This window comes from Anolis carolinensis, chromosome 6, assembly GCF_035594765.1.
Source record: "Anolis carolinensis isolate JA03-04 chromosome 6, rAnoCar3.1.pri, whole genome shotgun sequence".
Classification (NCBI taxonomy): domain Eukaryota; kingdom Metazoa; phylum Chordata; class Lepidosauria; order Squamata; family Dactyloidae; genus Anolis; species Anolis carolinensis.
The window spans coordinates 119,395,747-119,413,549 of NC_085846.1; the positions used below are offsets into that span (position 1 = coordinate 119,395,747).

Sequence of the window (17,803 nt, forward strand, 5' to 3'; positions counted from 1 at the left end):
GCTTCTAAGAGTCTGGTTTTATTCCTTTCTTTGGGGGGAGAGTGGGACGGCTTCCATAACCTCCGGCCCATTCATAGAATCATAGAATAGTAGAGTTGGAAGAGACCTCATGGGCCACCCAGTCCAACCCCATTCTGCCAAGAAGCAGGAAATCGCATTCAAAGCACCCCCGACAGATGGCCATTCAGCCTCTGCTTAAAAGCCCCCAAAGAAGGAGCTTCCACCGCACTCTGGGGCAGAGAGTTCCACTGCTGAACAGCCCTTCTCACCGTGAGGAAGTTCTTCCTGATGTTCAGGTGGAATCTCCTTCCTTTCCTGCAGTTTAAAGCCATTGTTCCGTGTCCTAGTCTGCAGGGCAGCAGAAAACAAGCTCCCTCCCTCCTCCCTATGACTTCCCTTCACGTATTTGTACATGGCTCTCATCATGTCTCCTCTCAGCCTTCTCTTCTGCAGGCTAAACATGCCCAGCTCTTTAAGCCGCTCCTCATAGGGTTTGTTCTCCAGACCCTTAATCATTTTAGTCGCCCTCCTCTGGACGCTTTCCAGCTTGTCAACATCTCCCTTCAACTGTGGTGCCCAAAATTGGACACAGGGTGATTCCAGGTGTGGAAACGCAGCCATGTTGGATCCAACCATCTCTCTCTCAAAGGGTGGGCAACGTGGCAACTGGAGGATCCTGGAGGCCAGTGGGAAGGGGTCCACCAGCCTCTTCTGATTGATGGGGATGGCCCTCTTCCCGCCCTCCTTTTTCATGCTGCTCAGGCAGGGCCTTCTTGGTGGTGGCCTCCACCTCCAGCCTTTTCTTGCCCGGCTTCTGTTCCCCGGATGCGGAGGGGTGAGCTCGTCGCCTATGGGCGGCCAGGCTGCGCATGCGCGGGAAGCTCTGTCCGCAATCGGCACAGGTGACCTGGGCGGGGGCCTGGTGTTTCTGCTGGTGGGAGAGCAGGGCCTTGCGCAGGCGGAAGCGCTCCCCGCACTGGGCGCAGGCGAAGGGCCGCTCCCCGGTGTGGAGGCGCAGGTGCAGCTTGAGGGTGATGCGGTCCTTGAAGCTGCGCGAGCACTCCGGGCAGGGGTAGGGACGCTCGCCCGTGTGGAGGCGCTCGTGGCTGAGGAGGTGGTGCTTCTGGGTGAAGCGCTTCTGGCACACGCCGCAGGAGAAGGGCTTCTCGCCCGTGTGGACACGCTGGTGGATGACCAGGTGGTGCCTGTGGCTGAAGGCCTTGTCGCAGTCGGGGCAGGAGAAGGGCTTGGCCCCCGTGTGCACCGCCTGGTGCATCTGCACGCCGGCACGGTCCTTGAAAGTCTTCCCGCACTCGGGGCAGGGGAAGGGCCGGTCCCCCGAGTGGCCCCGCTGGTGGGCCTGCATGTGGTGCTTCTGGGTGAAGCGCTTGCCGCACTCGGGGCAGGGGAAGGGCCGCTCGCCCGTGTGCATCCGCTGGTGCGTCATCAGGTGGTGCTTGTGGGTGAAGAGCTTGCCGCACTCGGTGCAGGCCAGGGGCGGCTCCCCCGAGTGGACCTTGCGCTGGTGCGTCCGGAGCAGCTTCTGCAGGCGGAAGGCGGCACCGCACTCCTCGCAGGCGAAGGGCCGCTCCTGCCCGTGCACCCGCAGGTGTGTGCCCAGGTGCTGCTGGTGGGTGAAGCGGCGCCCGCACTCCTTGCAGACGAAAGGCCGCTCTCCCGTGTGGACACGCTGATGCGCGAGACAAGCGCCAGGGCTCTTAAAGCCCTTGCCACAGATCAAGCAGGTCAGAGGGCAGGATTCGGCCTCGGGGCCTTGGCCCCAGACTGGCCAGCGTGCCTCCTTTGCCCACCTGTCCAGCTGAGCCCCATCAGGAAAGCCTTTGCCTTCGACCTTCCAGCTCTGGAGGAAAAACCTCTCAAGGAACAACCTCCCCATGCCGTCTGCGCCAACACGGCTGGCCTCTTCCTCCTTCACTTCCTTCTTCACTTCCTTCTTTACTCTGATGTCACAGGCAGCTAAAAGAAAGGAAAAGGAAGTAAGAGGGGAAACAGGTTATGGACCATTCTTGCTGAAGCAGAGAAAGCAAACCGAGACCCAGGAGAGAAACAGGGTTGAATTGTCATTCCTGGAAGTGACTGTTTCTGTTGTGATCCGTTTTCAATTTTTTTTTTTGAGGAGGAAAGGTCAGGATTTGTTGCATTGTTTTGAGGGAAAGAAAGCAAATTGTTATTTTTAGAAATGGCTTTGCATTACTTTGGGTGATTTTCTGGGGAGAAAACAAACAAACAACAACAACAACAACAACAACAACAATAATAATAACTACTTTCTTTTTCTATCCCACCTCTCTCTTCCCATAGGGACACGGGGTGGCTAACATAGGGCAAAACCCAAAAGCAGTAAAACAGAGTAAAACAAATAAAAACAACATATTCAAATACACAAAACACAATAAACTCAAGCATGAACACAAATACATGCACTACAATAACAATAAAACAATTTGGAACATAAAATGAGATAAAAATCTTCTGTCAAAAGAAATATTTGGATCCTTGAAAACAAGAGGACTCAGCAGCAGGGCCCAATATGTTAAAAAATGGCATATTTTTACTGCACAGGGATGGAAAGAGGATTTGAAAATATTCCAACTATGATAGAAAAATATTTTCTAGATGGATGAGAATTTTCTTCATTTGATACACATTCTGTGCAAAATTTCACATGCAGTTATTTTATGCAGAAAAAAGACAATTCTGATAGAAAACAGCATTTGCTGCAAGGTAGAGGATATTTATTTACTGTACTTTTATATACCGCTTTTCTCATCCCTGGGGGGACTCAAAGTGGTTTACAACAAAGTAGAAAGATTAATTCCTGCAGAGAAAAGGTTGTGTTTTCTGCACAAAATAATCTCATATGATTTTTGCGCAGAATAAATCCTGAATTGCAAATAGGCGTTGATAACAGTTCATTCCAAGGAGAATGGCAACATTGGCAATTGTTGCCAATGCTATATTGCACTTTGTCCATTTTAACTGTGAAATTACAGTAGAGTCTCATTCGCTTATCCAATGTTCTGGATTATCCAACTCATTTTTGTAGCCAATGTTTTCAATACATCGTGATATTTTGGTGCTAAATTTGTAAATACAGTAATTACTACATAGCATTACTGAATATTAAAATACTTTTTCTGTCAAATGTGTTGCATAACATGATGTTTTGGTGCTTAATTTGTAAAATCATAACGTAATTTGATGTTTAATAGGCTTTTCCTTAACCCCTCCTTATTATCCAACATATTCACTTATCCAACGTTCTGCCGGCCCGTTTATGTTGGATAAGTGAGACTCTACTGTACCTTCCCCATTTCGGCCCATTTCGGCACATGTTGCACTTTGCCTGGGTTCTATGAATTAGTCTCCAGTGTTAATATTGTATGTTTTATGTTGACTTTAACGATCGTTTTTACTGTAATTGATGTTTTTATTGGATAACTGTTTTATTGCTGTGTTTTGATATTTGATTGTTTTATCGGGCAAGGCCCCATGTAAGCCGCCCCGAGTCCCTTCGGGGAGATGGGGCGGGGTATAAAAATAAAGTTATTATTATTATTATTATAACATACGTGGTCTCAAACCTCCTTGGGCGCCGAGGGAGGCGATGAGCTGGAAGTTCTGGCGCATGACGTCCCGGTGGAGCTCCCGCTGCCACTCCGCCAGCTCTTCCCATTCCTCTGGCGAGAAGTAGACCGTGACGTCCTCCAACGCCACCAGCGAGGCCTGGAACGAAAAGAGGAGAGGTGGGTCGGAGAACGCCTCCATGGCCTTGATAATACGACCAGCCGCCATGGGGATTCTGGTTATTAGCACCCCATCACGCAGGTATTGGCTTCCGTGTTGTGCGGACTCTGCCAAACATTACAGAAACTACGCAAATAACTTTATAAGGCTGTGTGATGTCTCATGGGCCTTGTAGTCCCGTTCCTAGTACTATTGTGGCAGATGAGGAGGAAAACATGGGATTTCCACCGGTTCAGCTTGAATCAGAGCCTCTCCACCTGGAGGATGTTTGTCCTCAGGAAGTTAACCAATCAAGCCTTGGGCAGAATTCTCCCCCGTTTTCCCGAAAGGACAATTATAATAGAGATAGAGGAGCCAGAGAGGCTAATCGCCGGAGTCTCAGAATCGCTGCCAAACAACTAGCTGATTAGGTCTGCTTCCCTTGGGAAATTCTAAGGAGTTGTGCATCTGGACAGAGTTGGGTTCCGCTTCTTGTTCTCCAGGGAAAGTGTTCTGTTGGCGGGAAAACAAGACCCTATATAGGAGTTTTGCCGCAAGGGGAACCTTGCGGAGTCAATTGTTCAGCTTGAGGAGAGAGATCGTGTGTAGACTTCGTACCCCAGTCCCCTGTTTCCCGGATCAAGTTTTCAGCCTTGCCTTGTTTCACGGATCAAGTTTCCAGCCTTGCCTTGTTTCACGGACTTCTCTGGACTCAGTTCATGTTTCATGTTTCCACGTTTCAAGTCTTTGATCCAGCCAAGAATCAAGCCTATGTTTCAGCCTTGTTGTCAAGCTTCAAAGGACTAAAGACCTTGTCATCTCCCCACACTATTGCTTGGCAAAGTGTGTGTTTCGGTTAATGGATTATAACTTTGGACTCTAATATCTTATATTGGACAATATTTTCCTGGACTATATTTGGCCTTTCCTGAAAGGTCTGCTTCTGAACTATAATCTTCACTTGTTTTTATTGACTTTATATATTTCTTTAATAAAGATATTAGATAGAATCTGGTCTCTGCGCATGGTTATTGGTGTTCTGCAGCCTGGGTCCTGACAGGCTGGCCCCCACCCTCCTCTCCTTCCGGAAGAATCTGAAAACCTGGCTTTTCCAGAAAGCCTTTGATGAGTGACTTTTGTTGGTTTAAGATGCCTGCCTACGTAATAACAGACCCACTGATCTTCCCTCTTATTGTCACTATTGTCATTTATAGTACTTCATTGACTATGTCAATTATGTAACTATCTCCCCCCGACTTGACACATTCACCTTTTGGCCCAGACTTGTGTTTGATATACCTGTTTTAACATTTTATCTTGTAAGATTGTCCTTTTCGATTGTTTTACCGATATTGTTGATTTATTGTTGTAAATTTGTGTTTTTGTTTTGATTTTATATTGTGATGTTGGGCAAGGCCCCATGTGAGCCGCCCCGAGTCCCTTCGGGGAGATGGGGCGGGGTGCAAGAATAAAATTATTATTATTATTATTATTATTATTATTATTATTATTATTATAACTTTATAACTCTCCCCGCAGGGACCCGCAGGAACTCGGGGCGGTTAACACGGGGCCAACCCCAAATTTCCACAATAAAACAAGATAAAGTACCGTATATACTTGAGTATAAGCCGACCCGAATATAAGCCAAGGCACCTAATTTTACCACAAAAAACTGGGATAACTTATTGACCCGAGTATAAGCCAAGGGTGGGTAATTTCAAAATAAAAATAGATACCAATAAAATTACATTAATAGAGGCATCAGTAGGTTAAATAACGTATACCCTGTTTCCCTGAAAATAAGACATCCCCGGAAAATAAGACCTAGTAGTGGTTTTGCTGAAATGCTAAATATAAGGCCTCCCCTGAAAGTAAGACCTAGCAAAGTTTTTGTTTGGAAGCATGGCCAATAAACAGAACACCAGAGCATGCAGGATTGGTAAATATATGTACCATAGCTTGTTGTAAATAGAAATAATGGTAGTAACAAGAAATTTTTGATAGGATTCACAGTTTTTCTGGTTATGCTGGTTTGTGATGACAACTACTGGGTAGTATATAATAAATGTTCATTTTTTTTGTTCAGTAATAAATGTGAATTCTTCTTCATGGAAAAATAAGACATTCCCTGAAAATAAGACCTAGCACATCTTTGGGAGCAAAAAATAATATAAGACACTGTCTTATTTTCGGGGAAACACGGTATACAGTAGAGTCTCACTTATCCAACACTCGCTTATCCAACGTTCTGGATTATCCAACGCATTTTTGTAGTCAATGTTTTCAATTCATTGTAATATTTTGGCGCTAAATTCGTAAATACATTAATTACTATGTAGCATTACTGCATATTGAACTACTTTTTCTGTCAAATTGGTTGTATAACATGATGTTTTGGTGCTTAATTAGTAAAATCATAACCTAATTTGATGTTTAATAGGCTTCTCCTTAATCTCTCCTTATTATCCAACATATTCGCTTATCCAACGTTCTGCCGGCCCGTTTATGTTGGATAAGTGAGACTCTACTGTATATGGATACAGATATACAGGTACATGGATCTATATGTATATAGGATTTGCAAAGACCTGCAAACATATGACCCTTGAGGTCTCTCTCCCAAACACATTCAGCATCTTGAGATTTCAGATTATAAACCCAAGTGGATCAGCAATTTATGGATGCCAGCCACCAGCAGTGGTTCCAATAATCAAGTGCTTCTGAATAATTCTAGACTCAGAAAACAAGGAGAGAAGACTCCAAGAGAGAAAGCAAAGCCTCCCAATGGCTACCAGTATGAATCATAGAATCCTAGAGTTGGGAGAGACCTGGTGGGCCCTCCAGTTCAACCCCATTCTGCCAAGAAACAGGAAAAGTGCCTTCAAAGCACTCCCGACAGATGGCCATTCAGCCTCTGCTTCAAAGCCTCCAAAGAAAGAGCCTCCACCACACTCCAAGGCAGAGAGTTCCACTGCTGAACAGCTCACTCTCTCTCACACACAGTGAGGAAGTTCTTCCTCATGTTCAGGTGGAATCTCGTTCGTTTCCTGAAATTTGAAGCTCTAGTCTCCAGGGCAGAAGAAAGGAAGCCTCCTCCCTAGGACTTCCCCTCACATCTTGATCCACGGCCCTCATCCTGTCTCCTCTCAGCTTACTCTTCTGCAGGCTAAACATGCTAAGCTCTTTTAGCCACTCCTCACAGGGATTCTTGTTCTCCAGACCCTGGATCCTTTGAGTCTCCCTCTTCCTCTGGGCATCTTCCAGCTTAGAGTCAACATCTCCCTTCCATGGCTGTGCCCAGAATGGGACACAGTGGGATTCCAGTTAAACTGGTCTGACTAAGGCGGAATAGAAGAGAGCATGGAGAGCAGGACTTCCATCCCTGGATCTAGGCAGGCCAAAATGTATTTATTTATTACAAACATTTATATCCTGCCCTTCTCATCCCCAAGGAGGGACTCAGCGTGGCCTTACAACTAGCAATTAGCAATAATTTAATGCTCAACAAACCAGTATAAAACATGGTGTATAAAAACAATTACAATTAAAATAGATTAGATTAGAAAGATATAGACAGAAACAAATAGAAATAGACAGATAGACAGAGATAGATAGAGATAAGATACACACACACACAAACACACACATAAATATATATATATAGCGACAGCTAAATGGGGTCTTGGCCTGCATCAGTAGGAATCTAGTTCTAGTGCCTAAATCCACTAGACGCAGGCATACCTACATCTATATCTATATCTACATGAGCCCCCGGTGGTGCAGTGGATTAAACCCTTGTGCTGGTAGGACTGAAGACGTGATGGTTGGGTTGCTGACCTGAAGGTTGCCAGTTCGTATCCAACCTGGGGAGAGCACGGGTGAGCTCCTTCTGTCAGCTCCCCATGTGGGGACAGGAGAGAAGGCCTCCCACAAGGATGGTCAAAACATCAAACCATCCGAGCAACATCCCCTGGGCAACATCCTTGCAGACAGCCAATTCACTCACACCAGAAGTGATTGGCAGTTTCTCAAGTTGCTCCTGTCTCTATCTATCTATCTATCTATCTACAGTAGAGTCTCACTTATCCAAGCCTCACTTATCTAAGCCTCTGGATCAGGGGTCCCCAAACTTTTTAAACTGGGGGCCAGTTCACGGCCCCTCAGACTGTTGGAGGGCCGGACTATAGTTGAAAAAAAATAAACAAATTCCTATGCACACTGCACATCTTTTATTTTGAAGTAAAAAAAACCAAACGGGAAGAAATACAGCCTCAATGTTAATCATAATCATAATAAAAATAATAAAGAGGGTTGGAAGAGACACCTTGGACCATCTTGTCCAACCCTCTTCTACCTTTGTGCACCAAAAGCACAAGCAAAGCACCCCTGACAGATGGCCACCCAGCCTCATTGTTGTTAATCATCATCATCATACATCACACAGTCCTAAATGCCGGGGAAGTGTTCAACTTGTGATTTTGTGATACGAAATCCAGCAGCGAGAGAGAGAGAGATCTCATTTGCTGTGTTATGCTGTGTCTTTGTGCCAATAATAATAATAATTATTATTATTATTATAATAAAGAGGATTGGAAAAGGGCCATTTAGTCCAACCCCCTTTTACCTTTGTACACCAAAAGCACTGGCAAAGCACCCATTAGTAAATTATTAATTAAATAATAATTAAAATTCCATTATAAACAAGCAAATCTTTAGAAGGCACACAACAGGTGAGAGAGGAGGCGGGAAAGGCGGAGGAGGGAGCCACCATCACGGGGGCCGGACAAATGGCTTCAATGGGCCGCCGCATGTGGCCCCCGGGCCTTAGTTTGGGGACCCCTGCTCTGGATTATCCAATGCATTTTTGTAGTCAATGTTTTCAATATATCGTGACATTTTGGTGCTAAATTCGTAAATACAGTAATGACTACATAGCATTACTGCGTATTGAACTACCTTTTTTGTCCAATTTGTTGTATAACATGAAGTTTTGGTGCTTAATTTGTAAAATCATAACCTAATTTGATGTTTAATAGGCTTCTCCTTAATCTCTCCTTATTATCCAAGATATTCGCTTATCCAAGCTTCTGCTGGCCCGTTTAGCTTGGATAAGTGAGACTCTACCGTATCTATCTATCTATCTATTGGCCTGCAGAAAAAGGAGTCTACTGTGTGAGAGAGAGTGTGTGAGTGTGTGTGTGTGTGCAAGCTTTTAATGAATGAGAACATGGACTTTACATGACCTGTACGAAGACTTGAGGATTCTGGATGAATGGATTTTAATCTTGGACATTCTTAAAATTTTATATACAGTAGAGTCTCACTTATCCAACATAAACGGGCCGGCAGAACGTTGGATAAGTGAATATGTTGGATAATAAGGAGGGGTTAAGGAAAAGCCTATTAAACATCAAATTACGTTATGATTTTACAAATTAAGCACCAAAACATCATGTTATGCAACACATTTGACAGAAAAAGTATTTTAATATTCAGTAATGCTATGTAGTAATTACTGTATTTACAAATTTAGCACCAAAATATCACGATGTATTGAAAACATTGGCTACAAAAATGAGTTGGATAATCCAGAACGTTGGATAAGCGAATGTTGGATAAGTGAGACTCTACTGTAATGTGATTTTATTTTGTAATGGTATCTGTTTTATATGAACTGTTGTTTTGTAGATTGCTTTATATGAATTGTTGTTTTTACATTGTTTTTAGGCATTGAATTTTTGCCATTTACTGTAAGCCGCTTTGAGTCTCCTCGGAGAGAAAGGCGGGGTAAAAGTGATGTAAATAAAATAAATAATTAAAATAAATCTATGTATCTCTCTATCTGTGTGTGTTATCTATTTATGTATAGTTGGAGTTCCACTGCCAGAATGTCCCTATTCCGACTTAGAAACAAATGCAACCTTGGGGTTGTTGTATGTCTTTCGGGCTGTGTGGCCATGTTCTAGAAGCATTCTCTCCTGACGTTTCGCCCACATCTATGGCAGGCATCCTCAGAGGTTGTGAGGTATGGAGAAAACTAAGCAAAGAGGTTAATATATATCTGTGGAAAGTCTAGGGTGAGAGAGGTCAGTGTGAATGCTAATTAAAGTGATTAACTACGCAACATTCACACTGACCTCTCTCACCCTAGACTTTCCACAGATATATATTAACCTCTTTGCTTAGTTTTCTCCATTCCTCACAACCTCTGAGGATGCCTGCCATAGATGTGGGCGAAACGTCAGGAGAGAATGCTTCTGGAACATGGCCACACAGCCCGAAAGACATACAACAACCCTGTGATCCCGGCCATGAAAGCCTTCGACAACACAAATGCAACCTTGCAGGAGGGATTTTGTTCCCAACCTGGGCACTGCCTGCCTATCCCGACGTGGGAAGGTCCTGGGACACCAGGACTAATAAAACCCGAGGTCTGAAATGTCCTGCGGGGGGAGAGAGAGGCCTTGAAGGGAGGTCGGGAGGGGGCTGGCCCAGCTGCCGGGTCTCTTCTCCCTGCCAAGTGAGCCCAGTCAATGGCCGGAGCCAGGAATAATGTCCAGCCTTGGATTGCAATCCTTTTCAGAACCAAGACTGGGTTCCCTCCCTCCCTCCCTCCGTCCCGTCTTTCCTACCTACCGGGACCAGCATCTTCCTTCCTTCCTTCCTTCCTTCCTTCCTTCCTTCGTCAGAGAGGAAGAGGAAGGTCTTCTGCGGCGGCGCTGTCCGAAGGCGAGTCCGCTCGGCGGCTCCTCCCTCTCCGCTCTCCGGCCACATCCGTGGCCGGAGAGCGGAGAGGGAGGAGCCGCCGAGCGGACTCGCCTTCGGACAGCGCCGCCGCGGAAGGGTCCCTTTCCCACAAGGAGGAGGAGGAGGAGGAGGCAACCCATCGAGCTGGATGGATAGAGAGAGAGAGACAGAGACAGAGACAGACAGATAGAGACAGATAGAGCTAGACTGATAGATAGATAGATAGATACTATAGATAGAGATAGAGATATAGATAGATAGAGACAGAGAGAGACAGATAGAGAGACAGATAGATAGAGATAGAGAGATAGATAGAGACAGATAGAGCTAGACTGATAGATTGATTGATTGATTGATTGATATAGAGACAGATAGATAGATAGATAGATAGATAGATAGATAGATAGATAGACAGATAGAGCTAGACTGATAGATTGATAGATAGATAGATATAGAGACAGATAGATAGAGAGAGAGAGAGCTAGACTGACAGATAGATGGATACATATAGATAGATAGATAGATAGATAGATAGAGACAGATAGAGCTAGACTGACAGATAGATGGATACATATAGATAGATAGATAGATAGATAGAGACAGATAGAGCTAGACTGATAGATTGATTGATTGATTGATATAGATAGATAGAGACAGAGAGAAAGACAGATATAGATAGAGAGATAGAGAGATAGAGACAGATAGAGCTAGACTGATAGATAGATTGATTGATTGATTGATTGATATAGAGACAGATAGATAGATAGATAGATAGATAGATAGATAGATAGAGACAGATAGAGCTAGACTGACAGATAGATGGATACAGATAGATAGATAGATAGATAGAGACAGATAGAGCTAGACTGATAGATTGATTGATCGATTGATATAGATAGAGACAGATAGAGAAAGACAGATATAGAGAGATAGAGAGATAGAGACAGATAGAGCTAGACTGATAGATTGATTGATTGATAGATAGATATAGAGACAGACAGACAGACAGACAGATAGAGAGAGAGAGAGAGAGAGAGAGAGAGAGCTAGACTGACAGATAGATGGATACATATAGATAGATAGATAGATAGATAGAGACAGATAGAGCTAGACTGATAGATTGATTGATTGATATAGATAGATAGATAGAGACAGATAGAGATAGACAGATATAGATAGAGAGATAGAGACAGATAGAGCTAGACTGATAGAGATAGATAGAGATAGAGACAGATAGAGCTAGACTGATAGATAGATAGATAGATATAGATAGAGATATAGATATAGATAGATAGAGACAGAGAGAGACAGATAGAGACAGATAGAGCTAGACTGATAAAGATAGATAGATATAGATTGATTGATTGATTGATAGATAGACTGATATAGATAAATTGATATAGATATAGATTGAGATAGATTGATAGATGGTGCATATCCTAGCACACTTTGAGAACCCACTGCTCTATCCAGACACACACATTTGCTGCATCTCTTCTTCTTCATTCACGAAGTCCTTCCAACTGACTCTTCCTGACCTCATGCTGCATATCTACTTGATTCTCTAGTCTATTATTTATCGATCAAGATAGATAAATTTGATAAATTTGTATTTTATTAGCCTAGTCATGCCCACTCTTGTGTTGGTGTTTCTCTCCATTTCCAAGGTCACGTGGCCACTGGCATGACTGCATGGAGCGTCATCACCTTCCAACGGAAGCGGTACCTATTCATCTACTCACATTTGCATGTTTTCAAACTGCTAGGTTGGCAGAAGCTGGGGCTAACAGCGAGAGCACACCCCGCTCCCTAGATTCGAACGGCCAAACTTTCGGTCAGCAAATTCAGCAGCTCAGCGGTTTAACCCACTGCATCACCAGGTGCTCCTGAGTAGGTAAATAGGTACCGCTTAAGTGGGGAGGTCTTTTAATGGCACCATAAAAGAAAATACCAGAAAAATGTTGGCGATCAAAAAAGGAGGAAGTCTAGGAACAGGGTTCTTGGACATGGAGAATGGAGCGACAGCACCCCCAGTGGCCAGAATGGAGCACAACCTCCAGGACGCCGAAGATGGGAAATGCCTATATACCTCTATATGTACTGTTGTCTGTTATGTTTGTATAATGGCATTGAATGTTTGCAGTATATGTGTGTTCTGTGATGCACCCTGAGTTCCCTTCAGGGTGAGACAGGCGGGATATAAATACTGTCAATAAATAAATAGATTTAAGGCTTCCGGGGCCCACATAATTATTCTCAGGGCCCGTCTGTGACAGAGAGGGCACTCTGGTGCTGAGTTTCAAATAAGATGCAACTCTAAGGGAAGCACAGCCTCCTGAGCAGGCATGGTCAAACTTTGGCCCTCCAGGTGTTTTGGACTACAACTCCCACAATTCCTAACAGCCGGTAGGCTGTTAGGAATTGTGGGAGTTGTAGTCCAAAACACCTGGAGGGCCAAAGTTTGACCATGCCTGCTCCTGAGCATAGAAAAGCTCACTTTTTGGAGCTGAGTCTTTGACACTTCCAAGCTCTTGGGAATATTAGAAGATCAATTACACGAGAATCGGACAAATGACAGGAAAATTAGAAAAATTACATGATCAGATAACCTCACACAGTGGAGTGTATTGACTTTAATAATGCTTCTGGACACACAGTTTTAATTATCTGTTTTCCCCCCTTTTCCAAGCTTTTCAGTCCATTGAAAACACGCCAAGGCCACGTACAGAGAAAAAAGACAATATAGAAACCAAGGCATAAAAGTCCTTGGCTCCCCTTCTCCACACAAAAACACACACACAAAGCACCAAAACTATAAATAAATCTCTTTTTCAAAACAAGGCAGAACATTATTGTTTTGTGACCAAAACTAGACAGAACAGCACAGAATGCCACAAGCTTTAGCTTATGGAGCACCGTCATTTGAGGCTCGATCTCAAATCTGAGATTTTCTGCACTTACGGAGCAGACCGAGCAACCTCCTGAGATGCCTCCAGGCCACCTCTTTCCGTATGGATTATCTCAGGTTGAAAACACAACAGAGGATTGACTAGATTGCATCTTTCCATGTGGATTCCCTGAAAATGTTCTTATTGCTGTTCCACTATCACTGTGGGAGGTGCAAATTCAGCACGGAGCCTAGATCTAGCCCTTTATTTTGTAGGCTCTGTGCTCTCCAGACCACGTTGTCTTCTATGGATTCTCCAAAGCCACATGATCGCTTTTGCGACTATTGCAGCGGGGTCAAAATCTGTTTGCTCCAGAACACAGCCCAGATCTGAAGAGACCTTCAAGCTGGAAGTGCGGGTGGAGAACCAAAGAACTCCTCCAACCACTTCTTTGTTGGAAGATTCCCTGAAGCTGCTCAGATCGGCCTCCTCAGTCCTGCAAATGCCATCCAGATCTGAGGCTGAAAACAAAGCTGAGAATTTTGGATTCATAGAACCACAGAGTTGGAAGAGACCCCCCAGGGTCATCCAATCTAACCCCTTTCTGCCAGGCAGAAAGGTTTCATTGAAGGCCTCATGATGGATGGCCATCTAGCCTCAAAGACCTCCAATGGAGACTCTACTGGGCTTCACTGAGAAGTCAATATTCCACTAGCGTTGGAAGAGCCCTCCAGCCCAACATTCTGCCATTCAGGAAGACACAATCCAAGCTCTTCTGAGAGATGGCCATCCAGCCTATGCTTAAAAGCCTCCACAGAAGGAGACTCCACCAAAATGGGAGCTTTCCCGTCTTCACTGGACGGGGAGAGGCCCGTGGAACTTCTGGTGGCGCATCAGGTGGTTCTTGTGGACAAAGCTCTTCTCACAGTCACCGCAGGGGTAGGGCTTCTCCTCCAGGTGGGTCTTCTGGTGTTCCCGGAGGTAGACCTTCTCCCGGAAGCTCCTCCCGCAGGTCCAGCACATGAAGGGCTTCTCCCCAGTGTGGATCCTCTGGTGGACGGTCAGGCTGCTCTTGCCCCGGAAGCTCTTCCCGCAGTCCAGGCAGGCGAAGGGCTTCTCCCCGGTGTGGATGCGCTCGTGGTACTTGAGGGTCCGCTTAGCCCGGAAGGTCTTGCCACACTCCTGGCAGGGGAAGGGCTTCTCCCCGGTGTGGATCCTCTGGTGGTCCTTCAGGTACATCTTCTCCCGGAAGCTCCTCCCGCACTCCCAGCAGATGAAGGGCTTCTCCCCAGAGTGGATGTTCTGGTGGACGGTCAGGCTGCTCTTGTCCCGGAAGGTCTTTCCGCAGTCCTGGCACGGATAGGGCTTCTCCCCCAGGTGGATCCTCCGGTGGTACCTGTCAGAAATATTAAAAATTAATTAGGTATTTTTAATACCAAAAATGTTAGTCAAGCTCTGAAAGGGTTGAATAAGGTAGCGTTGCCCTGAGGAGAGTTAGTAGGCCGAAACTCTAACTCTGTTAGAGTTAATGTTAACTTTGTTAGAGTTAGTGGGCCAAAGCTAGTGTCATCCTCAGGAGTGTGAGAGAGCCTTCAGTGTGAGAAATCCCCAGTGTGAGAAGGCCTGGTGTGAGAAGCTTTGGTGAGAGAAGCCCCAGGTTGAAGGCCTTGTGTATAAAACTACTGTGTGAAGCTCCTGTGTATGTTCGTTGTGAGAGGAGGCTCTGTGAGAGCGAAGTTGTTTATCTGCATGAGAAAGAAGCCCAGCGTGGAAGCAAAGAAGCAAGTATAAAGAACTTTAGTTGTATTATGGAAATCTTGTGTTTGCAAATAGTGCAACCATATTATTTTGCTACAAAGAAAATCCTTTCCCAGGTTGAAGGCCTCGTGTATAAAGCTACTGTGTGTAGCTCCTGTGTAAGTTCATTGGAAGAGGAGACTCTGTGAGAGCGAAGCTGTTTATCTGCAGGAGAAAGCAGCCCAGCGTGGAAGCAAAGAAGGAAGTATAAAGAAGTTTATTTGTATTATGGAAACCTTGTGTTTGCAAATAGTGTGACTATATTATTTTGCTATAAAGGAAAGATAACATTGGTCTGTGTGTTTTAGTTCTTTTTCACTTTTGGCTAGTGGTCCTGGGTCACGCTGCTCCAAATAAATTACTCTGCTATACATTTAACATAGAACAGAGACAGAGACAAACGCAGGCTCCGAGCTGACCTCGAACTCATGACCACTCCGACCAAGACGTCATGAGTTCGAGGCCAGCTCAGAGCCTGCGTTTGTCTCTGTCTCTGTTCTATGTTTGCCTTATATGTGTAATGTGATCCACCCTGAGTCCCTTTCGGGGTGAGAAGGGCAGAATATAAATACTGTAAATAAATAAATAAATTTATGAGGAGGGTCTTATGTCCATAAGCCCACTCGCCCAACCGTACCTCAGCGTCTTCCTGTCCCGGAAGGTCTTCCCGCATTCCTCGCAAGGGAAGGGTTTCTCTCCCGTGTGGATCCTCTGGTGACTCATGAGGTTGCTCTTCTGCACAAAGGTCTTCCCACAGTCGTTGCAAACGTAGGGCTTCACCCCGGTGTGGATCCTCTGGTGAAGAGTAAAGTGGCTCCGGGTCCGGAAGCTCCGGCCGCACTCCTCGCAATGGTAGGGCCGCTCGCCCGCGTGGATCCTCTGGTGGTCCCGGAGGTAATGCTTGTCCCTGAAGCTCTTCCCGCATTCCTGGCAGATGCAGCGCTTCTCCCCGGTGTGGATCCTCTGGTGGACGATGAGCTTGCTCTTCTCCCGGAAGGACTTCCCGCACACGTCGCAGGCGAAGGGCTTCTCTCCCGTGTGGATTCGCTCGTGGACCCGGAGGTCGCTCTTGTCCCGGAACGCCTTCCCGCATTCGGGACACGCGTGGGGCTTGTCGCCCAAGTGGATGCTCCTCTGGTGCCGGTCCAGTTCCTTCTTCCCCCGAAAGAACTGCTCACAAAGCGGACAGGGGTAGGGGCCTCCCGTCGGGACGGCCGGTGCCTCCAGGGCAGGGGGCTGCTCCTTGGGCACAAACCCCTCCTCCGCTTCCTCTTCCTCCTCCTCGGGGTCGTTTTGGTGCTTGCGACTCAGGCAGGATAAAGTCTTTGGCAACCCGTCCACTGGTCTTGCCCGACAGTCCGCAGGGACACTTTCATCTTCCAAAGTGTTCCAGAACATTCCGTCGGAGGAAAGCAAGTAGAGGTCATTCCCTGGGGTGGAAAACGACGCAGAAAGCAAGGAAGTCAGGATGAGCGAGGGTTGGTTAAGTGTTGCCTACCTCCTCCACAACCTATTATCATTATAATTCTTAATATTAACCACTTTTTCTCTCCCAGAAATGGGGTTGTGTTGGACTCATTGCTGACGATGGAGGCCCAGATCACTGTCATAAATAAGCAGGCCCTTTTTCATCTTCACCAGGCAAGGAAATTGGCATCCTACCTCTCGACAGAAGCATTGGCAACGGTAATCCATGCAACAGTCACCACTAGGCTGGATTATTGTAACACCTTATATGCCGGCCTTCCGAAGACAAAAACCCAGAAGATCCGAATGGTCCAAAATGCGGCGGCCAGGCTGCTAGCGGGATCATCTATAAGATCCCATATTACACCGATTCTGAAACAACTGCATTGGCTACCAACAGAACATCGGATCTCTTACAAGATACTGGTCCTGACATTTAAAGCTCGAAATGGCCAAGGATCATTATATCTTAGGGACCGCCTCATTCCTTGTTTCCATCAGTGGTCACCTCGATCCTCCCAGGAAAATCTCCTCTACGTACCGGGCCCAAGGGAGGTACGCCTGGAAGCCACAAGGCATAGAGCCTTTTCGGCCAATGCTCCAATTCTGTGGAACTTATGGCCTCCATATCTTAGAGCAATGTCGGAGTTGCGACCTTTTGTAAAAGCACTCAAGACTTGGCTGTTTGGTTGTGCATTTAAGTAAATCAGATCTAATTTGCCAAATAGTCACTGTTGAATGTTTTTAGGTTGAATGTTTTTATGTTGAATGTTTTTATGTTGAATGTTTTTATATTGTGGAATGATATTTTAAATTGTAAGTCGCTTGGAGCACTCTGGTGGAGAGCGACTAATTAAGAAATAAAGTGAAGTGAAGTGAAGTGAAGTGAAGAAAAACAGCTGGTTAGTAGCCCACTGCAATAAATCACTACTGACCGAGAGGTCATGAGTTCGAAGCCACCCAAGTCAGATTGAGCTCCCTGCCATTAAAATATCCCTGCTCGTTGTTGACCTAAGAAACCCAAATGATAGTTACTGTATATACTCGAGTATAAGCCTAGTTTTTCAGCCTTTTTTAGGGCTGAAAAAGCTCCCCTCGGCGTATACTCGAGTGAGGGTCCTGGCCGGCTTCTATTCAGGTCAGCTTATACTTGA

At 45.5% G+C, this 17,803-nt stretch overlaps 1 protein-coding gene across 1 annotated transcript in view; it reads right to left on the bottom strand.

Annotated features, from left to right (window-relative positions):
- Positions 1-2: 2 nt before the first annotated feature.
- The window catches only part of LOC100563119 (zinc finger protein 585B-like), a 21,776-nt gene continuing 3,975 nt past the window's right edge, over positions 3-17,803 (bottom strand). Inside the window, exons 3-8 of the mRNA XM_062957863.1 lie at positions 15,820-16,612; positions 14,242-14,781; positions 13,728-13,881; positions 10,387-10,812; positions 3,594-3,747; positions 3-1,977 (exon numbers count right to left, since the gene is read on the bottom strand). Of these exons, the coding sequence (XP_062813933.1) occupies positions 644-1,977; positions 3,594-3,747; positions 10,387-10,812; positions 13,728-13,881; positions 14,242-14,781; positions 15,820-16,612 (3,401 nt within the window). The 3' untranslated portion in view covers positions 3-643. The remainder of the gene's footprint in view (positions 1,978-3,593; positions 3,748-10,386; positions 10,813-13,727; positions 13,882-14,241; positions 14,782-15,819; positions 16,613-17,803) is intronic.